This window comes from Erpetoichthys calabaricus, chromosome 10 (genome assembly GCF_900747795.2).
Source record: "Erpetoichthys calabaricus chromosome 10, fErpCal1.3, whole genome shotgun sequence".
Lineage (NCBI taxonomy): Eukaryota > Metazoa > Chordata > Cladistia > Polypteriformes > Polypteridae > Erpetoichthys > Erpetoichthys calabaricus.
In genome coordinates this window covers 16179413-16204412 of record NC_041403.2, presented here as the reverse complement: position 1 = coordinate 16204412, position 25000 = coordinate 16179413, and the positions used below count along the sequence as shown (strand labels likewise).

Below are 25000 nucleotides of genomic sequence, written 5' to 3'. Positions count from 1 at the left end.
CAAAATCAGACCTGCTTAATCTTGTCGAGGTCATTGTCAGGGTTAATCATGGACTAGTTGGGAGTTACTGGGTATGTCAGACTGGACAACTGCATCTGACTGACAAATTATCATGACTTACAAACCAGAACGTACATTAATATCTCAAGATGCCAAGGATTAATAAAATAACAGTGGGAGGTCGAGCTTTTAGTTACAGAGCCCCTAAACTGTGGAATGGTCTGCCCACTACTATAAGAGATGCCCCTTCGGTCTCAGCCTCCAAATCTAGGCTGAAGACTCACTACTCCAGTTTAGCACACCCTGACTAGAGCTGCTGATGAACTGTACAGACTGGATCTCTGTTGTCAGTCATTACTAAACCTCACCTATTCAGTTTCTCTTCTTGGTACTCAAATGTGACACTTGGTGCCACGGCCCGACTGCCAAGTTGTTTTGCCTGCCTAAGGTAAAGTCATCTCTGATGGAGGATCGCAGGAATCATTGGGTAGAGGGGTCCTTTCATCGGATTGGCTGGCCCAGCACTGACTCAGCTGTGGAATGGCCAACAGAGGGAGGCAGCTTGATGGCTGAGGTCCCCAGGACTCTGAACAAATCCAAATCGTATTCTGTGATATCATCTACTGTTGAATTCTGCTCTGTACTTGTAATATTTCTATTGCACTATTGTATTGCATTGAGGATTACTTGCATCCTGTTGTGTGTATTGTCTCTCTTTGAACCACCTTTCCCAAGGTTTCTTCCATTTTTTTCCCTAAAAGTGTTTTTTGGGAATTCTTCCTTGTCTTTTTAGAGTCAAGGCTGGGGGGCTGTCAAAAGGCAGTTGGGCTATATAAAAATAAATGGCATTATATTGTATTGTACTTGTTAAGAATAAGTAAATGAAGTCTATGACATAAAATTGCTACAAAAGTCATCTAAAGTACCATGGCATTAACAGGTCATTGCCATTTTTAAACAAATATGTAACTCTGACAATATTTACCACAACAGCAACACTTAGTGCCCAGTGCAAACATTCTACTCAGCATATGATCAGTCTTAATGCCGGTGATTTGCCGATTCCTGCAAATGTAAACTCAAAAACAGTGCAATCAACCCATGTGAAAAAAAGAAACTGGCCTACAATGACCAAGATCAAATACTTTGCTGCAGTGTACTAAACTAGATCTCAAGTGCTGCAATTTCAGAAAGGTTTCGTTGTAACTGTAGCTATCATGGTGAACATGATATCAAAACTGGAGATATTTAATACAGTATTTATTTCGATTTACTTTCAAGTGACAGTAGGCTCGACCTTTGAAATGCACTCAGTCCTCCATATATCTTATACTAAGATGACCGGTTAACATGACTTAAAGTTTCTAAAATCTGAAATGAAATTTTAAAAATGACTGGAACTGACCAGTTTTGTATAGAACCATACTACAGTTGCTTTTTTCATTCTTGTTAAGACAGTGAGAAACAAAGTACAATATAGTGTGGTATGACTCATGAACTCTACATAAGTTCAATGCATGTGGTGCAGATTACAAAAAAGGAAAATAACCATAGCAAATTATATTTTCCTGAATGTACTCGCTTCTACATATGGCCAAATGGAAATTGTTCTGAGAAATGTCAAAGTGAGGCAACAAAACTAAAATATCTCTATATCAGTGCTAAATGGAGCATGAAAGCCTGACCTTTATTGAGGGAAGTATTATTTAGAAGTAACAAAGGCTCTCTTCAAATGAGAATCTAACTGCTAAATTAATGACGATTTGTCTGCCAAGTGCAGGGTCTGTATCGTGTGCTGTGGTTGAAAATAATTACAGAATAATGACTTTCAGCCAAGCAGTTACAGTTGTCCACAATGAAGTTCACAACCCATCGGAATATGTCAGAAAGGTTCACGACAAATCAGTCTTACTACCTTAGAATGGCTGCTTTACCTTTCAGATACCACTTGCCAAATCTGAGTCTTGCTTTAGAGAATGAATTGTTGTAGGGGGTACAGGCTAACTGTTGAAACTGCGAACTTACCACGTTGCTCCTTGGTGGCACTTCGACTGCAAACATGCTGATCCCTCTGCTGCTCAGGCAGTTCTTGCTTTGCTCACTGTTAACATGTATAGTTACCTTCTGATTAGACTGTAAAACAAAAACAAGATCAGAAAAAGAAGTTAAGGAAAGTGAATCTGCAATGGCCATGTAAAAATCATCATAGATCTGGAATTCTGCAATAGTGTTGAATTACTCAGCAACTGTGAAAAATTTGTCATAAAGTACTACCAGGCCAAAGAATATAGTGTTGCTAACTTCTGCCCTTTACTGATATACTGTTCAATACATTTCATATTATGTGAATATGAACAGATCTGGAATTCATACCACAAAGGCAACCTGCCCACTAGAACTAAGACTGAAAACTCCAACAGATGGTCTCCTGTACTGAATCTTATTAAAGTAATTAATATAACACTAGCCAACCCGCGGTGTAGCATACGCCGCATAATCAGGCCGCTTTTTAAATGATTTTTAAGCACAGGGAAAAAATTAACATTTGAAAAATCCGTAATTTAATAAACCACCAAGAAAAGTAACATTGTAACAATGCACGGTACGAACCAACATACAATTGTCCGTGACTGAAAACTGGAGGACCGCCGTCGTGCCTTCTCCTCCCGCTCGGGTAGCGGAGGGCAGAACGGGAGGAGAGGGGAAGGACGCCCATTCCGCCCCCTCCGTCATGCTAGTCTGCTGATTTCTCGTTCAGTATGCACTACCTGCTCATGTGCCCACCCCCAACTCGTCACCTGAGTCGTTTTCGTCTTTGCACAGTCTACATGCACCTGTGAGTCACGTTGACTGTTCATTTTCCAAACAGCGCCTCATTCGCTTTTGTCTCTGGTATAGTCCAAATGCACCTCTGCACCACGTAGACTTTTCATTGTTCTTTGCGATTCTGGCTGCTTTTCTATATATAATTCACCAAGTTACCCAACCATGGTAGTAGCGAGGGGGGTGGGATGAACAAAGGGCAGGGATGTAATCAGTGCGAGCATATGACCCGCACTTACTGGGAATTCCTCGTTCGTGGGGAACAAATGCAAGCCCCGGTTTCCAGCACGAATGGGGTTCAACGGCTCACCCACGCCTCTCTGCGCCGGGTAGACACACGTTGATCCATTCAGTGTAGCGCGCATGCAGTTACCTGATGCAGGTATCTGTATAACATTGAAAGAAGTGTTGTTTCCATGAAATACATTTGAAGCGGTTTCTGGGTGGGGCTTCGTTGTTTCTTTCCCATGGTTTTCGATGGTGGACGTGGTCGGGTGTTGTAACCGAAAAGAATAATGAAAAGTCAACGTGGCTCAGAGGTGCATATGGACTCCTAGCACAGACAAAAGCGACTTACGGGGTGGTCGGTGAGTTGTAGTGTCCGGGCACGTGAACAGGCAGTGTGAATGCCTAGAGAGCAAGGGTGGACGCGGGCCGGGGAATAAGGAGTGTTGGTGGGCGGGGAAACATTTTCCGTGCTCCTGCAGGACCATCTAAGAAGACGCATGTTTGTCGCGGATGCGAATTGCAGTATGTAGCGTGTAAAACAGTTTGCGATGGTGCACATGGTCGTGCGTCGTAACCGAAAAGTCAACGTGGCTCAGAGGTGCATGTGGACTGTAGCTTAAATGACGGTGTGTTTTCCGAGGCGTCGCGTCCGAATTGGTGGGCGTGGCTCTGCAAGTTGTCGTCGTATCCAATGGTCTTAGAGTTGGTGGGCGTGGCTGTCTTGCGTGCTTTCCATGGGTGGCTACTTGTCAGCGGCTTAGTGAATTATATATATAGATTCTCAAACCTCACTTAACCTAATTCAGGAGGCACAAGGTAGGAACAAGGCTTAAACTTGGTGGTAAAGCATCACGGGTGTTCACTACGCAAAGTTTTCACTAGAGTTATATGTTTTATGCATCCCTATACACAATTTGACCATTTTTGTTGTGATGTTTGTGTGTATGTTGATCAGTGTATCAGGATGCGTGTCGGTAGACATGATAACTCAGGCCTAATGCACAGTTATTAGCATTTTTTAAAGTGCTTAAAGACTATTGACTTTAAGCATTTCATTCCAGTAGATTTTGCTCTGCAAAGACTTTATATTCTATAAATTTATTATGTATAGAAATTATTATGACAATGGTCAAAATTTCTACTTTGAGCTTTCAACATGTGGTATAACGGGTCCACGGCTTCGACAGAATGGCCGGGTTTTTATCTGATGGCCGTGTCGGTCTCCGTGGGCACACTTGTGCAGCTGCAGGGAGCTGATGATGTAATTGGGGCGAGTCGCTCCTGCATGTGAGGGTGCGATCTTTCTCAGTTGCTTCATCGGCTTCCTGCGGTGCGTGACGGAGACGCTGAGCCAATGGAGCCGTATAAGTATGGGCTGGCACAGGAGATGGGAAAAAATGAAAGGAAAGAAACAGAGCGAGAGAGAAAGAGAGAAAGAGAGAGAAATAGAACATACACACACACACACACGAGCTGGTCAGCTAGAGAGAGAAGGCAGTGCGGTCAGAGGTCCCACGAGGGATCGGCACTCTAGAGACGGATTGTACTCACTGATTGTGCTGAGGAGTGGGTGCGATCGAAGTGGCGTCCTCTGCAGGGATCCAAGGGACGAAAGCGTGGGCGTGAAGGATGACAACCGACTCCAAGCGGACTGGCAGACGCAGACAGAGGCAGCCAAGACGGGGGGTCGGGATTGAGAGGGCCACAGCTGCTGAAGTCTCCCCAGCTGAACGAGCAATGGGTGAGCTGGAAGACTTGGAAGGGAGTTGGGCTCGGCTCGTTTGACCCAGTGACTGGAGGTTTTTATTTTGCTCACAAACTGGTTTGATTTTTTTTTTAATCGTTAATAAAAGTACTTCTGCACTTTGCACCATCCTGTTGCTTAGCGTGATTTGTCCCCATCTGCCAGCTCATTCGGTTACGTCATCAACGGTGTCGGTTTCAAGAGGCTCCCAAAAAAGAGAGAGAGGGAGCATGGAATAGGACCCGCACCGTCACACAACAGGCCTACACATTTTAGAGATCCTGATGATGATTTGTCCAGCTTCACAGTGCTGCCAGTCTCTGCATGTGTGTGTATGTCCACCACTCAAACCAAATGAAACTTGGCACAGTTTTAGCATTGTAAAATGCTTGAAACCAATTGATTACAAGCAAAATTGCTTCCATAAATGTTGCTGTACAGTGATAATACTGTTTCCATTGATGTACATTTGTGCTTCATCTGCAGCACAGCTAGGAAAGGAAAATATATATACTGCTCAAAAAATTAAAGGAATAGTTTTTAATGAGAGTATAGCATCAAGTCAATGAAACTTATGGGCTATTGATCTGGTCAGTTAAGCAGTAAAGGGGGTTGTTAATCAGTTTCAGCTGCTTTGGTGTTAATGAAATTAACTATGAGGTCCACTAGAGGGGCAACAATGTTTTGTGTTTTGTGGTAATGCCACGTTAAATACAAAAGACAAGGATTTCAGAAAAACAATTGCTGTTGCTCAGCAATCTGCAAAAGACTGTAAGATCATTTTTGCACAATTTGAAATCCATAATTCTACTGTTAGAAGAATTATTTACAAACAAAGAACATTCAAGACAACTGCCAGTTTTAGAGCAAATTCACTCAAATATCAGACCATATAATACCCAGAGAAATAGCAGAGACAACAAAAGCTGTGGTTTGTGAGGGAGGTCTTGAATGAACCGTCTTATGGTCCATAGCTCACACTTTCTTTGGTGCTATAAAAATTATGGTAAACAATTTACAATTTATGTTGATCTTGGTTGCTGCTCCAAGATAAAAGTTTCAAGTTAGTGAGAATGGATGCTTTAGTGTCAAGATAGAACAAAATGGTTTATGTGGAAAATGTGAATATTACAAGCTATTGAATATACATATCAATGTACAAGGTCCTATTACCTTCGTATTTCATTTTCAAGAGTGAACAGCATACTGGACTTATTGTATAAGATGAGGTTACTAATTTGATCAAGCAGGTCTAGATGAAGTATGGATGTATAAACAGATGATACTGTGGTGCCGCTTCTAAGAATTATTATATTCAATGAGCAAAGTGGATGTTTAAAAATAACTCAATTATATTATATGGGGGCTGGAATAGGATAATGTGGCATGTTTATCATTTAATTTCATTTAATTTTTGCTATAATTCATATATTAGTGGCCCCGTTCCTATTCTGTATAACAAGAATAAAACATCTCAAGTGACTATTTTCACTACTACCTGCTGCTGCTAACTACAGTATGTAAAAGACTCACTCTAAAAAGGTTTCTACTTTGATAACTTTGTTTGGATTTTGAAGAATCTTTACCTTATTTGCAATGACTGAAGTGATTCTGAAGTCATTTTTATAGGTGTAGATAGTCACACTTTCACTGCCCTTCATAACCTTAGCTTCTCCTTTGGCCATCACTGATTTGCAGATCGCCGTATCAAGGACCTTACTGCTTTGCTTCAGGTTAACAGCTTTGAGTCTGAGCTTACACTCTTCGGAATGGGCATCAAGGATAAAGGGACAAGCCTGCAAAGAGAAACATTAATAACATGTAAGTTCTGTTTGGAAATTTAATATGAGGGTTCACTGAAAAGTTTTGAGACTTTTCATATATTTGAACTGTAAGGTCAAGACCTTGCGACTGTAGACCAGTTTCTGTTTAGTTCTTAACATGTCACACTCAATAGTTTAAGTCCTATTTTGTGGGGTTACTTCATTAAGAAACATGAGCAGAAAAACAAAATGTACATAAACTGTTTCTAGAAGCAAAGTTATGTGCTTTTCGGTATTCATTCATCAATACAGTACTTTAATAGTTATGATCTGTTGGTAGTGGCAAACATATTTTACCCCTGCTCAGGACTACTTGTAGTGCATGGGCAAAGTACAACTCCTGCTAAATACTGCTTGTTATTTGTATAATTCACAATTTTAATTCACATTGTGCCCTGTTATAATCACAATATTATGCAGATGCCATTTAAACATTCGAAGATATTAGAAATATAATATGATTAGCAAAAACAGTTGAAAATCAGCAGCTTTAAGTTCAAACGTAGTTTAATCAATAAAAATAAACAGATCCCAAATCAAAGTGCTTCAATGTTTCATGTTCTACTTGTCACTATCTGCCTGAAAATGAGATATCTGAAATAGAGAGATGCCATATTACAGGCCCTTTAGTAATTTTCAGTCACAGACTTTATTTGTATGATCTTAGCTACTTGTGTGATGTTCAGCCATGATGCCTGACATACCAAGTGATCGCTTCAACCTGTTTGTGGCGCACGCCAACTAAATCCAACCAGTCAAAGGGGCAGGCTTATGTGTGCGAGAGCTGGCGAATACAGTGCAGGCACGACTTCACAAACAGAATAAAAACTTGTCTGTCTGATGTTGTGGGTTCTTTGCACCACGACAGAACGGAAAAAAGGCCAGAGATCGTGGCTGAACTCTCTGCGCTTGCAAAACCTTGGCACAGTAATCATCTTCGTCAGGCAGCACATTATTGTGATGACAATGCATAGGAAATGTGAAACTGTGTTGGTAAGTAGTCACACAGTCATCTAGTGTGATATCTGCTGCACTTTCTACTTGTGTAATCTGGCAATCTCAGGTGACACGATCAGCCACTGCATTTGTAAAGTTTGACATCCCCTCCAGCTAGAAGTCAAGTAATGTGACATTTGCTTTAAGGGGAGAATTGGTCTCTTCTGCTAGTTGTGGAACTTTTCTGTATGTGGTTATGCATTTTTTAGCATCCAATTTACTATCAAACCATTGTGTCTGACTTCTTGAATGGCTTCTATAATGGATGCAAGCATTAGGCACTAAAATATTAAAGGTTTTCTTTTTACCACCTCTGTCTCAGCACCTGTAAACTTTCTTTATGCATTCTGGACATGTTTTTGACCTCAAATCTATATTAATTACTCCTTAGAAGGTAGTTAAGTAGGTGTTGATGGGCATGGCCATTTTTTGGTTGATTGGGTTTCATCCCCCTACACCGATGGTTACAACAAAATCTGGGTTCATTACATTCATTCATGAATCTTGTGTGGGCTTTTAGTAGGAACCACCACTTAGAAGCAAATACACTCAGAAACCTAAAAACATGTAATTAATGTCACCCAGAATATTGATATTCAGGTCGTAAAAGCATTTGAAAGACAGAAAGGAACATAATCTTCATTAAATGAAGATGTGAAAAAGCCACCATCTGTTGCCTTATAAAGGATGTCAAGAATTCATTGCTGTAAGTCTTGGAGGAGTTTTTGTGGTGCTGCACATAATGTGCAGGTTGTGAAGGAGGCATTTTAAAAAGAAATGGTCCGCAACCACCAGGAATCTTCAGATGTGGCATGATGGGTATATTCTCAAAAACTTTCAATCACCCCTTGTATTATGTCAACAAACAGGCTTTGCTGTTGCCATATAAAACTATGCGATCATTTCATACAGAACATACCTGCAATGTCAATAATTGCTCTTTGGTAGCATCATGATGCATTTATTTGATGAAAAATATCATAGTATACATAATAATTCTTGAAATTAACTTGAGTTAGTGGCTGCTAAAGATACTGAGTTAAGATGAGCCAGCTAACTGTTCATGAAATGAGTCTCCTGCGACTATGAGTCTTCATACAGCTTTGACTATTACTAACATATCACCTAGAAAATTGTAATATGTTTAGATAGATAGATAGATAGATAGATAGATAGATAGATAGATAGATAGATAGATAGATAGATAGATAGATAGATAGATAGATAGATAGATAGATAGTGTGGCGGCTGGCCGGTCCAGGGGATCATCCATGGGCGACTCACTACCTCCCCCGGGATGCTTGATGGCAGCCTCCCTGGCTGACGATGGTGCCTCAGTTTCCCGCAGGGTTTCATGGGAAATGGAGTTCTCCCCAACCCTATGGAGATCTGGGATGGCCACCAGGGGGTGCTGCATGGATCCCGGAGCACACCTGGACATCTCTACAGCCCCGCCTGGAAGTGCAATTAGCCAAAGGTGATCAAGCACCTGGAGCACTTCCGGGTGGGCTATAAAAAGGGCCAGCATCCACCACTCAAGGGCCAGAGTCGGGTGGAAAGAGGATGAGGTTGCCTGTGCTGTTGCCTGTGTTTGTTTGTGCTGTACTGAAGTGCTTTTGGGACTGTGTTGTGCCTGTGGGGTTCACGGGGAAGACGTGCCCCACAGGTGAAGAAAAATAAAAAGTCTTTGAACTTTTACACGTACTTCAGTGTGAATCTGTGCCGGGCTGGGCGCATATATAGCTCCTTATTCACAATAGATAGATAGATAGATAGATAGATAGATAGATAGATAGATAGATAGATAGATAGATAGATAGATAGATAGATAGATAGATAGATAGATAGATAGATAGATAGATAGATAGATAGATAGATAGATAGATAGATACTTATTTATTCCAAGGGGCAAATTCATTAAATAAACAAACATGTGAGGCTGCCTCTGTTATCACATTACATCACAAGAAAGAGTTCAGAGAATATTTGGTTAATTATGGAAACATCTAAATGTAAATTCATGTTTGGCAGTGTCTTTTTTCCTTTTGTGTTCAGTGGAAAAATATGAAAACTCAGTTTTAATGTAGCTGGTTTTATTGAACTATTTTTACACACTATAATATATATAGTATACTATCCATCTCTTGAGGCTCTGCCCGCATAGTAGTGAAACAGGACAAACTTTAAAAATCAATAAACAAACAGGTATCGCTAGCTAAGTGGAGGCAAGGAACACTCCAAAATGCAGAGGTACACCGACTTGAATGCAGACTGGCATGTAAGTGAGGATGGTCCTGCCCAGCTCCCCATTCCTGACGTCAGGCTTCCCCCTCCCTTTTGCCCGCAGCCTCTGTATCGGATTAGCGTGCATATATCGCTCCTGCAAGCGAACTATGATTCTTAGCGCAATGAGAGAAGTTGCAAAATCAACAGTAATGTTCAAGCAAATTATAGAAAAAAAACAGATTTAAATCTGTTAAGTTGTTCTGTCGTTCGCTAGCTTAGTGGATGTAAGGTTCGCTCCGAGGCTGGCGCATAAGTAAGGAGGCCCCCCCCCTCGGCCCACTGTCTCTCTTTAGGATTTGCACAAATAAATCAGAAACGGCAAACAAACTATGGTACTTAGCGCAATGAGAGAAGTCGCAAAATCAACCAAAATGTTCAAGCAAATTATATGAAAAAAACCCGATCTAAATCCGTTAAGTAGTTCAGCAGACAGAAAGACATTGGATTTTATATATATATATATATATATATATATATATATATATATACATAGAGAGAGAGAGAGAGAGAGATAGTTATATGTCAACTTCCTAATCAGCTGACAGATGGCGCTTCACTAAATGATCCGAGCGTCAACTGGATGACAACATACATACAAGACCACAAGATGTTTACAGTCTGCTTTATATATATATATTTTTTTTCCATGATAGGTTGAGGTGGTCAGCAATATGGGAGGATCCCAGACAAAAAAATGCTGTTTCTCAGGACTAGGAAGAGCCACCTCAGGCAGTTTGGGTAAACAGCTAGAATTCCATGGGTGCTTCCTACAAGTCAAGCCCACTGGGAGAACACCCAGGACATGCTGGGGGAACTATTTCTCCTTCAACTAGTCTGGAAATATCAAAAAGGAGCTGGAACAAAGTTGCTGTCCAACACACCATCTGTCCAGCTCAACATGCTGCCATTGCATCCCTCAATGGGAAAAGTGGATTAGATGTAATGTGTGTTATACGGTATTTTATACTGCCAATGCTTCGATTGATCTTATACTGTATAACCCTAGTTGTTATTATTATTAATATTATTTATTATGACTGTATATTTGGCTGATACCGTTACAAGTTCAGAACACAATATAAATTGTTTATATACATTAGCTTTTTTCCATTTTTTAGTTGGAGCACAGGCAGGTGGAGTGAATTGCTCAGGGTCACACTGTGAGCTGGAGGAGGGAACTGAACCAACTGTTTAAAGTTCAGTAACTACACCACACCACACTCCCATACTTGAAAGTTTCTCCTTTGATGTTACTATTAATTGGATTTTTATACCTCAACCATCTCCAGCGCTCTGTTAAATCCCATTGACTCAAGGGTGACCCAGAGGTCACATGGATCACCATTCCTGTCAATTGCTTCCATTAGGTTTAGGTCCATGAATCCCTGTCTTGTTAGTTCATTCTTCTTAGTATCAAAATTTTCTGTTTGGACAAAAATGTAAAGTGAGAAAGCATTCCAAGACCCCAACATCATTGTTTTTATTTTTAATTTCACTCTTTATTTCTACATAAAATTCATGACTTGGATAAAAATGCAGTATTTTTAGCAGACAGAGTTTTAATACTTAAATTCTATTTATAAATATCTCTTACTTTAAAATATTTTTTCATTAAGGATTCATTTTGACACCGATATAAGATGGGTAAGGGATACTTGGACATAAATATATCTATATAAATAAAGAATTATAATTACAAGCACATTTCTGAATAGCCATGAACAAGCTACAATATAATAATAATAAAAATAATTCTTTGCATTTATATAGCGCTTTTCTCACTACTCAAAGCGCTCAGCAATTGCAGGTTAAGGACCTTGCTGAAGGGCCCAACAGAGCAGAGTCCCTATTGGCATTTACGGGATTCGAACCGGCAACCTTCCGATTGCCAGTGCAGATCCCTAGCCTCAGAGCCACCACTCCACCTATATGTGCAATGGAATGGATTACTCACATTTTTCTTACACTTTCATCAAGACAAGATGTGCGTGTTCATGAGTGTGCCCTGTGATGAACTGGCACCCAGCCCATGGTTGGTTCCTGCCGTGCCCTTGATGCTGCCACGGATAAGCTCCAGGGACCCTTAGTTGGGTTAAATAGGTTTGAGAAACTGATGAATTCTAGTCTATGCAACATTTCTTTGGGGGTCGAGACCAAAGAGTTGAAATGTTGAGACCTGCATTATAAGGTCTGTGAATGTGAAAGCCAGAGTAGGAAAATAAATGGATTTTTCTGAAAATGAGCCTATACGCTGCACTGGATAAAATAGTGCAATAAAACTAACACACTTTGGAGTATTGCTTTCCTAATATTGACATGCAGTTATTCAAGTCTGAACTTCTTAGATGTTTCCAAGTTCAGTGCTTCATGACTGCAGTGAATAGGCACCAAACTCTTGACTAACTCATCTTCTTATTTAGCTTTTCTTAGATTTACAGTTTACCAACCTTGAAGATTCTTTTTGGCCTTCCCTAAACTATCAATACAGGTATGTACAGTTTATGGGATCACACGACTCTCTTTACTTTATTAAGGTTTGACCTGATTACTGTGCTAAAAGGCATGTCACTACAGCTGGCTGGAAAGTAGCATAAATGATCACTAATAACCAATACTTCACCATTAAATATACTTTTCTTATCAGAAAGTTCCTGCATTAAGTGGGGTGGCACAATGATAGTAGACTGAGGGGACATGCAGACCCGAGCTCTTGATATCTAGTCACCGTCCTTCTATCAATTGTCTAACTTGCTTATCCAGTTCAGGGATAACAGGAGCAGGTGACTATCCTGGCAGCACTGGGCACAAAGCAGGAGGCAGTTCTGAATGGGATGCCAGTTCATCCAATGGCCCAATCATGTGCACAGATGAAGTCATACTGGACCAGTTTAGAATAATCAATTAAACTAACCTTTGGGAATGTGAGAGGAATAATAAAATACACAGAAGAAACTCATATAGCCATGGGCAGAACTACACAGAAACTAAGAACAACATTTGAACCCAGGACTCTGGAGCTGTGAGACACAGTGTCAAGATCTAGTCACTGCACCTGGATGAACGAACAACTGTTAATTTAACATTTATTATGAATGATTAGGGGGCGCTCTTGAGCCATTCGCAAACCCAACCTACTTATCAAAGAGACAAAAGTTACACAAAATAGGACCCCCTATAGAAAATAAAGCACATTGTGCTACTTCATCATGTTGATCCGTCTCAAATTATAAAATAAGCACAAACTACCTAGGGGGGTTCAAATCTTTTACTAGTAACTTTCTTTGCCAAACTTATTTTTCTGGTTTCTGATTTTAACACTTTGACCTTAATTTCTTTTTAGTTATTTTTTGGATTCAGATTACTGATTATTTGTGCACTTATGGCTTTTTCATGTTTTTTTCAGATGGTCATTTTGCTGGCTCCTTAAAAGATTTCCATGTCCATGTCATCATTACTCCCTGGTTTTCTAGAAGTTTTATGTCCGCTCAGGTAGGATTCTTACCAATACTTTATTATTTTATGAATGATCGTTTTTCTTCTGCTTACTATTATATGTTTTGTTAACATTCTCAATGTAATTATCTTTCTAATTAACAAAGCCACTGCATATTATTATTTGATTAACTTTCATATTATAATATACTTCACTGACTCCAAGGCAACAGAATTTGTTGGAACTATTACTAAATATTTGTTCCTGTTGGAGTACAGGCAGATCAATTGAGTTATGATGAGGCACAGGTGGTTACTAGACAGTCAACCCTGAGGTTTAGATCCAAGTTTAACAGCCAGTACATCATACATATCATTTCCTGCTCCTCAACTTTTTATTAGATAGAAATTTCCAGAAAGCACTGCCAGGGTCTTTGAAATCTTCCCGGAACATTGTTGTCATGATTTGTCTTTTGTGGCATATTTTAGCTCTTCATGTGAGAGTTCTGTCTTTTTTCACTCATCGATTATTCTGTATAATTATGTTTGTGACATCACTACCACACCTTCTTCTTTTGTAGTCCTTTGAAAGTATTGCCATTTTACATTGTTTTTGATGGCCATGGTCACCTTGTCAATAACAATGACATTCAGTTGCAAGTCATATTTCATGCACATGTTATATTAGATCATACCATGAATCTCCAGGCATTCTAGGTTTCCATTACTTTACTTTTTCTCTTGAATTTTGGTATTATAAATGAAACTAAAAGACACTTTCATGAAGATTTAGTGTTAGGATTGCTTACTTACTTCTTTGACATTGATTGCACACTTCTTGAATTGGGTTTGACTATCAGTTTCTTGCTTAACATACAGGAAGGTAAAAGGCACTTTAACAAAAAAATTAGGATTAGGCCTTTTTGCTTCGTCATTTGACCTCAATTTTTTCCTTTCTCGTGTGGTTTTAGATGGTTCGTTTCTTATTTTGTTTCTCTCTCTGTGCTTTGACTTTAACGATTCTGTACGCCTCAGGGAGACTGAAGCTAAACAGCACAGTGCTTTAAACAGATATGCAAATCTTTGGGCAACTCAGGTGGTAACGTGCCTCCCTGAGAATATTTTTTAACAGGAATATATACCTTTACATACTGCCCAAGCCTCCTCATCACACTTCTCTCCGCTTGTTCTTTGTTCAAAGAAATTATACTCTTCCAGGCTTAAGAGGCCATTACCATCCAGATCAATAACTTCAAAAATATCTGACAGTGCAGCTCTAAAGTTAGAACAAAAACAACATTAAACACAGGAACGTGCATACTTGGTAAAGTACACTCAATTATACATAAAAGGCAGCTGAATTCTGTAAAGATAAACGTCTAGAATGTGGTAATCCTAACAACAAACACTTTAGTGAATTCATCTTTTTGTACTGATGATTATACAATGTACGTTTTGTCTCAAGAAATGAAGTGAAGCATTGTGGAGATGCTTTGTAGATTCTGAAAACTATTTTTAAGAAAAATAAACAAAAAATTCAAACAAACAAGTGAGAAAAGAAAACTGTCATTCAAATAGCTTCCAAACCTTTCTTTAAAAAATATGATAAAAAGGCTGTGAAGCTTGAGGATGGCACAGTGGTTAGTGTTGCTGACTTATGGTTCCAGCGTCCTGGGTTTGAAATCCATGCCGGCTCACCATTTGTGTTTACATGTTCTCTCCCTGTCTGCAGGTTTATTCCCGTGTCCCAAAGATGTGCTTGACTGGCAATTCCAATCCATGGCTTGTTTCTGCCTTTGGATTTCCGCTTCCTTGAGTTGGTGTGGAGAATGTTAATATTAATCAGCCGTTGTTTGGGATGCACAGGGTGTACTCAAGGGCACACCCACACACACTGGGACAATTTAAAGTCACTTCTTAATCTAAAACATACATGTTTAAGATGTGGGAGCAAAGCCAGTGAACACAGAGAATACAAGTAGAGCATGCAAATTCCCCGGACTTGATCCAGGGCTCTTGATCTAAGATACAACAGTGCTAACCACTGTGCAGACCCAAAACACATTTATGTGTGTTTATTATAGGCTCTAGACCCCCATGAAGCTAAATTGAACTATGTTCTGTAGCTAGACAACTAGCAGATTGAAAAATGCAAAATGAGAAAATATACTGAATGAACTACTTTTCACAAAACACACATACCAAAAATACCTGCCCAAACTATTGCAGTATCCTAAACAGGATAAAAGATTAATGCCAATGTAGTTGTGAACGAAGCATCTTGCCAGTTAATTACAAGTTTTTTGTAAGCACTTAAAACAGCATATTGGGGTTCACAGCCCAGTTTCTGTCTGTGTGGTGTTTGTATACTCTTTCCATGTCCACACTGGGTTTTCTTGGTTTTTATTCAAAAGCAATCATGGCCCTGAACTCAAATTAAACTGCTCCATATCATTCTCTCAATGTGCAATATAGACCTTGAGTCAGTCGGTGCAACTTGTACATTTAACCAGTGCAATATGTATATGAAAAGTGTAATTTGTATATATTTGTAATGCACTCATTACTATTCTTTTCTTGTTTTTTAATTCTTATGCCTCACACTGAGTCAACAGTTATCCATCCATCCATTGTCCAACCCGCTGAATCCAAACACAGGGTCACGGGGGTCTGCTGGAGCCAAACCCAGCCAACACAGGGCACAAGGCAGGAACCAATCCCGGGCAGGGTGCCAACCCACCGCAGGACACACACAAACACACCAAGCACACACTAGGGCCAATTTAGAATCGCCAATCCACCTAACTTGCATGTCTTTGGACTGTGGGAGGAAACCGGTGCGCCGAGTCAACAGTTATTCCTTTGTAAAAGTGACAATGATAATAAAGATTTATCTTATCTTATCTTACAGTATATCATGGTTTTCTTCCAGTAACTGTTTATTGGCACTGCTTTGTGAGGTAATATGGGTCTGCTGCATTGTGGTATCCTGTGCTAAATTTTTGCTGCATGTTTTCTGTATCAGCAAGATGAGTAATAAATACAGTAAATCATACAATTTATTCATATGTTTATTTAGGGGAACCCTGAAGCCCCTGGGCCCACCAAATTTTGCATCTTGTCTATACTCACTCATTTAAGTTCATCAAATATGCTGTCTAGCAAATCATTTGGATGTTCGAGGAAAACTGGACTACCAGTACATGGGGAGTGGGACTGGGCTAGACTTTGAATTGAGGACTCTGGAGCTGTGAGGAAGCAGCACTAAACCAAACAGCCAATGTGCTGCTTGCTTCACACAACACTCGGTGAACACTTGGTGCATAGGCAATAAAAGGAGCTACCATCAAGTCCAGAGTTCAGCTTAAAACTGAAGTGAAACTGCTTACAATGAAAACCTGCAGCCACTGCTGCCCTGGACTGAATTAGGCAGTGCCTTTCAGGTAGACAAACATTATTTAGGCTCAATAGACACCCTAGTCATGTCATGTCATTTTCTAACATGCTTAATCCAGACCTGGGCTGTGGGGTGCTGGCATAGGGCACAAGACAGGAATATTCCCCAGTGTGCCAGTCCATTGCAGGGAGAACATACACACACATACCAATCACACACCAGGGGCAATTTAGTGTTGCCAATTCACCTAACCTGCTTGTGATTGGACAGTGGGAGGAAACCAGAGCACCCGGAGGAAACCCATGCAGACATGGTGAAAACATGAAAACTCTATGCAGGGAGGACCCAGGACGTGAACCACCATCTACTTACCGCAAGGCCACTGTACCACCCACATAATAGTCATTTACATATAAAACTCTTTTGTCAAGATAAAACATACAGAATTACAATATATCTCTAAAAATTACATGTTAAAGCTATTACAATTACACCTTTTCACTCAGCACATGCAATCCTGCCTAATCATTTCTCAAAAACTCTTCCATGTTTCAAAACTGTCAAATTAAGGGATGATCTAATAATGCATCACCAGATGAAGTGTTGCACATTTGGCATCAATATACACCATTCTCTTCTCACAGACACATATTAAACCGCAGTTCAGCAATCTGAAGCTTGTGGTAATGATCCGCACCTGAACTCCTTGGTTAGTGCCAGCTTGCCCCCTTCTCCTCGGCATACCAGCTGTGCCTGCTCCTTAATGTTTTTTTTCTTCTTCTTTAATCTGCAGCCAGTAGTAAATGGTAGTATGTAATAAACTCCAGAGCTGAGCTCTCCTTTCCATCCAAATTTCTGTCATCCAAAAGAAAGAATTAACATTGACAGCAGCACTTTGATGTGTGCCACACAGATGAAAACATTACTCTTCAATGAGCTATTTCAAGGAAGGCAAAGATCACAGCAGTATGAAGCAGACATAAAAAGCAGCAGAGAACCTTTCGCTTGTTACAATAACCATTCAGATTGTAGCAAAGGATTAAAGCATTTATGTTTTTGTAGTTCTTTTCCAAAGAGATAATGACCATATAATCCAAGTCAATTTTGTGTGCCCTGAAGTGTTAGATATGGGTTGCCATCTAGTGGAAACGTGCAATATGTGCACATGGAACAGAGACAAGGGACTATCCTCAAGTCAATCGATTTTATTTTCTGCAGGCAGTGCAATGGTGTAGTGGATAGCTTTACATTCTTGAAGCATTTTGATCCCCGACTGGATTGCTTTCTGTGGAGTTTGTATGTTTTCCCATGTTTTCCCGCAATCCACTGCATGATTGATGACACTAAAAGGGTGCAGTGTGAATGTGTGGTCCGTTACCAGTATTATCATACCCTTCAGCTCTTTTTTCCCCTTATTAGTCTCTTTTTTTATTTTGCAAGGTTAGTAAAATGTGGTAGACATAACCTGGCAGATCATGCTTCCTGTCAGTTTCTCTTGTCTTTTTAATTTTAAATGACATCTAGGAACTATGCTTTAAATAATTTCTTTTTAAAGTACGGTAACAGTGACAGATTGGATGTGTGACAGATTTTCTTCTCTGTACCTGGCAGCACAAAGGCTCTGGGTCCCTGTGAATAAAGCTGTGTCAAAAAATTCAGATGTGAGGATCAATAGGCTTTGCGCCCTATGAACCAAGTTACCCAAACTATTCTAAAACATTTCAGTAATTATTTACTGCTCAGATACTGATCTTTCTGATCATAAAACAGGTCATTACAAGAAGAATTCATAATTCATTGCAGAATGACGGTATTGGAGGGTTCCTTCAGAGTGCCTCTTTCTCTTGCACGATTTGGTTCAAAAACTAATCTTCACCTCGTCATCTCATAACAGGCTTAAAGTTTCGAGTTTGGTATTTTTCCATCCAGCTGTTTTAGCTCTAGACCGTCCTCAAGAAACTGTGACACACAGACTGTGGACCACCAGAGTGCATACAGCCGCCCTAACCCAACACAGACAGGCAGACACATGTTCAGTTCCAGCACACAGGTTTATTCGCATGGGGCAGCGATTTTGCTTCTTCTCCACAGCACAGTACAACCAAGCACTAAATCAATAGAACACTCCTTATCTCTCTCTCTCTCTGTCACCTCCACTCCTCTCCCAGCAAGCTTTGTCCACCTCCTCCTGACTCTGGCTCCTCGAATGGAGTGAGGCGGCCCCTTTAATAGGGCACCCAGAAGTGCTCCCAAACCTTCTTCCGGCAGCACTTCTGGGTGTGCCGGAAGTGCTGAAGCCCAGGGCTTAGGAACTGTCCAGGTACCCCTTTTTGGTGGCCACGGGCCCCAGCAGGGTTGAGCTTCTAAACTTCAAACCTGTGGCCCCATTGTGAGCCAGGGGGGTTACCCTCTCATGTTCTGGGGGAGGTATTGCCCCGAGAATGCCCTCTCCTCCAGTCCTTCCATTACTGGGGTGTCCCAGCCAGGCAAAGGCCCTGGTTGTCCACCACAAGACACACACACACCCATCATTGAGATATCAATGTTTTCGGTATCAGGGGACCCTAAAATGTCGAGATCCATCAAGAACTGGAGATTAACATTTTTGACAAATCTAAAGTTTTCACTCATTCCCCAAAGGCGATAGGTTATGGTGGAGGATGGCGCAAAGCAAAAACAGAAGAATGATGGAACTGTATGTAAAACTCACAATAGATTAGGTCAGAGGCTGATTTTTATCTTTAAATTATTTTTAAAGCGATATGTTTTTTTATTTTGATCTGATCCTAACACTGCCACATTAGACTCTAGCCCTCGTCACACTACACTTGATTGAGGGAGTTTGATAATACAATGGATGGATGTTGTTTCAGGAATCTGTACCCAGTTTTCATGGCCAGGGTTAGAGAAGGTAAGTGCACAGCAACTGAAGCAACTGGAATGAGACAGCAATCATGCCTGAGTGGAACGGAAGTTCTTTATCAAGCAAACTGATATACACACTCACACTCACACTCAATCACAAAGCTGAAGGATTAAAAGGTATAAAAAGCAGACTAACTTTTCTTTAAAAAGCAAAACTAAGCAGTGAACTAATTATACTAAAAAATAAGAAACTGTACATTGACTATTGTGGCAAGAACCCCTGTACAGCAGTTACCATCAGTGTGGCTTCCAGTCCAGTTTCTTATTCATTATGGGGCAGCTTTGCATACTAAATAGTAATATAACATGGTACTCTTAACAACCTTACGCAGAAAGTAAGAACTAACCCTGGAAAGGCCTCGATCATACCCGTGCAGGGTCAGTTTAGTGGCCAGTTATTCTAAATGAATATTTCTGGAATGTGAGAGGAAAATGTGGCAAAGGATGGACATGCAAACTCAAAACAGAAGCTGAATTCTTCTGCCTTACCGTTTTGTTCCATTAACAGCTTCAAAAGATGATGATGACGATGATGAGGGCTTTGTTATATAGAGTAATCGAAAAGTTGAAGAAAATCAGAAACATTTACAAAAAGGAGTAAAAATGGAGAACAAGATGAAACACTGCATAGAAAAGCAGATGTAATGTGATCAGGACAGTGCTTGCTTTCACTATGACTATTCCTGATATTCACAGAAATTACAACCTAAGTGAAGCAACTTAAGGAAGAAAACATTTGAGAATGAGCAGGCCATTGTGTCAGATTCAATAGAAAATAGAAAGTCATGAAGCTACATAAGTACAGAAACGCCTTTTCAAACTTGCGTAATTACATTTAGAAACACAGAAGGCTGGAGCCTATCATGGTAATAATGGGCATAAAGCAGGAAACAACCATGGATAAAAAAGCTAAAGAATATAATTAATTTTTAACTAAATCTCGACACCAAAAAAAAGAAACTATATGAAAGATGGAAGCTTGAATATGGACAGCAAGTGAGGAGTTACAAACTACATGAAATGAAAGTGATGCCTTTTAAACTGTCTTCTGGCAAAATATCAAAAATGATTATTCTGCTAATAAGGTGAGAATTAATGTGCAGGGCTAATCTATGCATTCTTCTGCTTCTTTCCAGGGTTGCTAGAACATAACATAGTATTAGGAGGAGATGCCAGACCACTGCCTGGCATACTCCCCTCACTTATGGCCAATTCAGAGTCTCCAATCCATCTAACCACCTGTCTTAGTACAATGGACAAAATCAGACACCCCTGGATGGAACCCATATGAACAAGTGGAGATCTTGTACAGTTGTGCTTGAAAGTTTGTGAACCCTTTAGAATTTTCCATATTTCTGCATAAATATGACCTAAAACATCATCAGATTTTCACTCAAGTCCTAAAAGTAGATAAAGAGAAACCAGTTAAACAAATGAGACAAAAATATTATACTTGGTCATTTATTTATTAAGGAAAATGATCGAATATTACATATTTGTGAGTGGCAAAAGTATGTGAACCTTTGCTTTCAGCATCTGGTATGACCCCCCCAAACAACAGCAATAACTGCAATTAAATGTTTCCGGTAACTGTTGATCAGTCCTGCACACCGGCTTGGAGGAATTTTAGCCCATTCCTCCGTACAGAACAGCTTCAACTCTGGGATGTTGGTGGGTTTCCTCACATTAACTGCTCGCTTCAGGTCCTTCCACAACATTTTGGTTGGATGAAGGTCAGGACTTTGACTTGGCCATTCCAAAACATTAACTTTATTCTTCTTTAACCATTCTTTGGTAGAACGACTTGTGTGCTTAGGGTCGTTGTCTTGCTGCATGACCCACCTTCTCTTGAGATTCAGTTCATGGACAGATGTCCTGACATTTTCCTTTAGAATTCTCTGATATAATTCAGAATTCATTGTTCCATCAACGAAGGCAAACCGTCCTGGCCCAGATGCAACAAAACAGGCCCAAACCAGGATACTACCACCACCATGTTTCACAGATGGGATAAGGTTCTTATGCTGGAATGCAGTGTTTTCCTTTCTCCAAACATAACACTTTTCATAAAAACCAAAAAGTTCTATTTTGGTCTCATCCGTCCACAAAATATTCTTCCAATAGCCTTCTGGTTTGTCCACATGATCTTTAGCAAACTGCAGACGAGCAGCAATGTTTTTTTTTTGGAAAGCAGTGGCTTTCTCCTTGCAACCCTGCCATGCACACTATTGTTGTTCAGTGTTCTCCTGATGGTGGACACATGAACATGAACATTAGCCAATGTGAGAGAGGCCTTCAGAAGGTTAGAAGTTACCCTGGGGTCCTTTGTGACCTTGCTGACTATTACATGCCTTGCTCTTAGAGTGATCTTTGTTGGTCGACCATTCCTGAATTTCCTCCATTTGTACACAATCTGTCTGACTGTGGACTGGTGGAGTCCAAACTCTTTAGAGATGGTTTTGTAACCTTTTCCAGCCTGATGAGCATCAACAACTCTTTCTCTGAGGTACTCAGAAATCTCCTTTGTTCGTGCCATGATACACTTCCACAAACGTGTTTTGAAGAGCAGACTTTGACAGATCCCAGTTCTTTAAATAACACAGGGTGCCCACTCACACCTGATTGTCATCCCATTGATTGAAAACACCGGACTCGAATTTCACCTTCAAACTAACTGCTAATCCTAGAGGTTCACATACTTTTGCCACTCACAAATATGTAATATTCGATCATTTTCCTTAATAAATAAATGACCAAGTATAATACTTTTGTTTCATTTGTTTAACTGGTTTCTCTTTATCTACTTTTAGGACTTGAGTGAAAATCTGATGATGTTTTAGGTCATATTTATGCAGAAATACAGAAAATTCTAAAGGGGTCACAAACTTTCACGCACAACTGTATATTTATCACAGAAAGCAACCCACTGCCCCAACTTACTGCTCTGAAAAATTAACTTGCAAACCATAAAAGCAGTGCAAACAAGCACGATGATACATACTGTGCACACAAAAGCAGTCTGGATGATTCAGAACGTACTTCTATACTGCAAAACCATGAGTGTTAAATTAACCTATTAAGTGTATATTTGGGTCCACTCTCTCCATATGTAAACTTTTAAGGGATAATTTGACACAGTAAGAGTTCATTTAACAAAGAATACTGGAATTGGGCACCAGGATCTGACTTTTAAAACTGTTCTTTTTTAATCCTTATCAAAAATTATGTCCACTAACCTCTTTTTCCCGTAGCTCTGTGAAACAAACAACTCTCATATCGTCGAGATCTTCATGATCTTTCACAATAAAAAACATGGCATCGACAGACATCCATGAAGAAGGCTTTTCTGAAAATAATTGCAAAAATTGTAACAGAAATCAGTTAGCATATATAAACATTAGCATTCTGCTTTGATTAAAATGTCACTGAGTAAACTGAATGCTTTCCCACACCCGACACATGTTCAACATGTAAATGCAGGTTTTTTTTTGATATTGTGGTTTATTAAAAATATAAACAGTAGTTTCAAAAATATTACAGATTCAGTTCCAAGAAATGGAAATGCCTGCCTGTGGGAACTGAATTTATATCTTACTAGCTGCTCCCCATGGCTCCGCCCGCATAGTAGTGAAACAGGACAAACTTTAAAAATCAATAAACAAACAAGTATCGCTAGCTAAGTGGAGGCAATTTATGCTCCAAAACACAGAGGTAAACTGACTCCCCACTCCTGACGTCACGCTCCCCCTTCCCCTCGGCCCGCAGCCTCTCTCTCTCTCTCTCGGATTAGCACGAATATATTGCTCCTGCAAGCAAAGTATGATTCTTAGCGAGATGAGAGAAGTCGAAAAATCAACCGGAATGTTCAAGCAAATTCTGGAAAATAACCTGATTTAAAGCCTAGGCGAGGGACGTGACAAAGAGCATTTCAGAAAACCTCCTATGATGCATACAAACATTGGATGGCGTTTTCCCTCGCCTGGACGCGGGTCACCGGGGCCCCCTCTGGAGCTAGGCCTGGAGGTCGGGCTCGATGGCGAGCGCCTGGTGGCCGGGCCTGCGCCCATGGGGCTCGGCCGGGCACAGCCCGAAGAGGCAAAGTGGGTCCCCCTTCCCATGGGCTCACCACCTATGGGAGGGGCCAAGGAGGTTGGGTGCAGTGTGAGTTGGGAGGTGGCCGAAGGTGGGGACCTTGGCAGTCTGATCCTTGGCTAAAGAAGCTGGCTTTTGGGACGTGGAATGTCACCTCTCTGAAGGGAAGGAGCCTGAGCTAGTGCGCAAGGTCGAGAGGTTCCAGCTAGATATAGTCAGACTCACCTCGACACACAGCGTGGACTCTGGAACCAGTCTCCTTGAGAGGGGCCTCTCTACCACTCTGGAGTTGCCCCCGGTCAGAGGCACCGAGCGGGTGTGGGCATACTTATTGCCCCCCGAGTTGGAGCCTGTTCATTGGGGTTCACCCTGGTAGATGAGAGGGTAACTTCCCTCCGCCTTTGGGTGGGGGGACGAGTCCTAACTGTTGTTTGCGCGTATGTGCCGAACAGCAGTCTGGAGCACCCACCCTTTTTGGAGTCCCTAGAGGGGGTGCTAGAGGGGACACCTGCTGGGGACTCCCTCGTTCTGCTGGGACACTTCAATGCTCACGTGGGCAATGACAGTGAGACCTGGAAGAGCGTGATTGGGAGGAATGGCCCCCACGATCTGAACCCGAGTGGTGTTTTGTTATTGGACTTCTGTGCTCGTCATGGATTGTCCATAATGAACACCATGTTCAGGCATATGGGTGTCCATATGTGCACCTGGCACCAGAACCCCCTCGGCCACATGTCCTGGACACTCGGGCGAAGAGAGGGGCGGATCCGTCAACTGATCACCACCTGGTGGTGAGTTGGCTTCGTTGGTGGGGTAGGATGCCGGCCAGGCCTGGTAGGCCCAAACGTATTGTGAGGGTCTGCTGGCAACGTCTGGCAGAGTCCCCTGTCAGAAGTAGCTTCAACTCCCACCTCCGGCAGAACTTCGACCACATCCCGAGGGAGGTGGGGGACATTGAGTCTGAATGGGCTATGTTTCATGCCTCTATTGTTGAGGCAGCTGACCGGAGGTGTGGCCATAAGGTGGTCGGTGCCTGTCATGTCGGCAATCTCCGAACCCGTTGGTGGACATCGCCGGTGAGGGATGCCGTCAAGCTGAAGAAGGAGTCCTACAGGACCCTTTTGTCCTGTGGGACTCCAGACATGGCTAACAAGAGGAATGAGGCTTCGGTGGTTGCTGAGGCAAAAACTCGGGCGTGGGAGGAGTTTGGGGAGGCCATGGAGAACGACTTCCGGATGGCTTCGAGGAGATTCT

The 25000-nt window shown here is 41.1% G+C and overlaps 1 protein-coding gene across 3 annotated transcripts in view; it reads right to left on the bottom strand.

The window, feature by feature from the left end:
- Window positions 1-25000, bottom strand: part of efcab7 (EF-hand calcium binding domain 7) — a 99213-nt gene that overhangs the window by 13211 nt on the left and 61002 nt on the right. For all 3 annotated transcript variants that reach the window (XM_028810944.2, XM_028810946.2, XM_028810945.2), the window contains 6 exons: window positions 22891-23000; window positions 17427-17584; window positions 14475-14608; window positions 11175-11323; window positions 6382-6591; window positions 2026-2133 (listed from right to left, as the gene is read on the bottom strand). In XM_028810944.2, the coding sequence (XP_028666777.1) occupies window positions 2026-2133; window positions 6382-6591; window positions 11175-11323; window positions 14475-14608; window positions 17427-17584; window positions 22891-23000 (869 nt within the window). The remainder of the gene's footprint in view (window positions 1-2025; window positions 2134-6381; window positions 6592-11174; window positions 11324-14474; window positions 14609-17426; window positions 17585-22890; window positions 23001-25000) is intronic.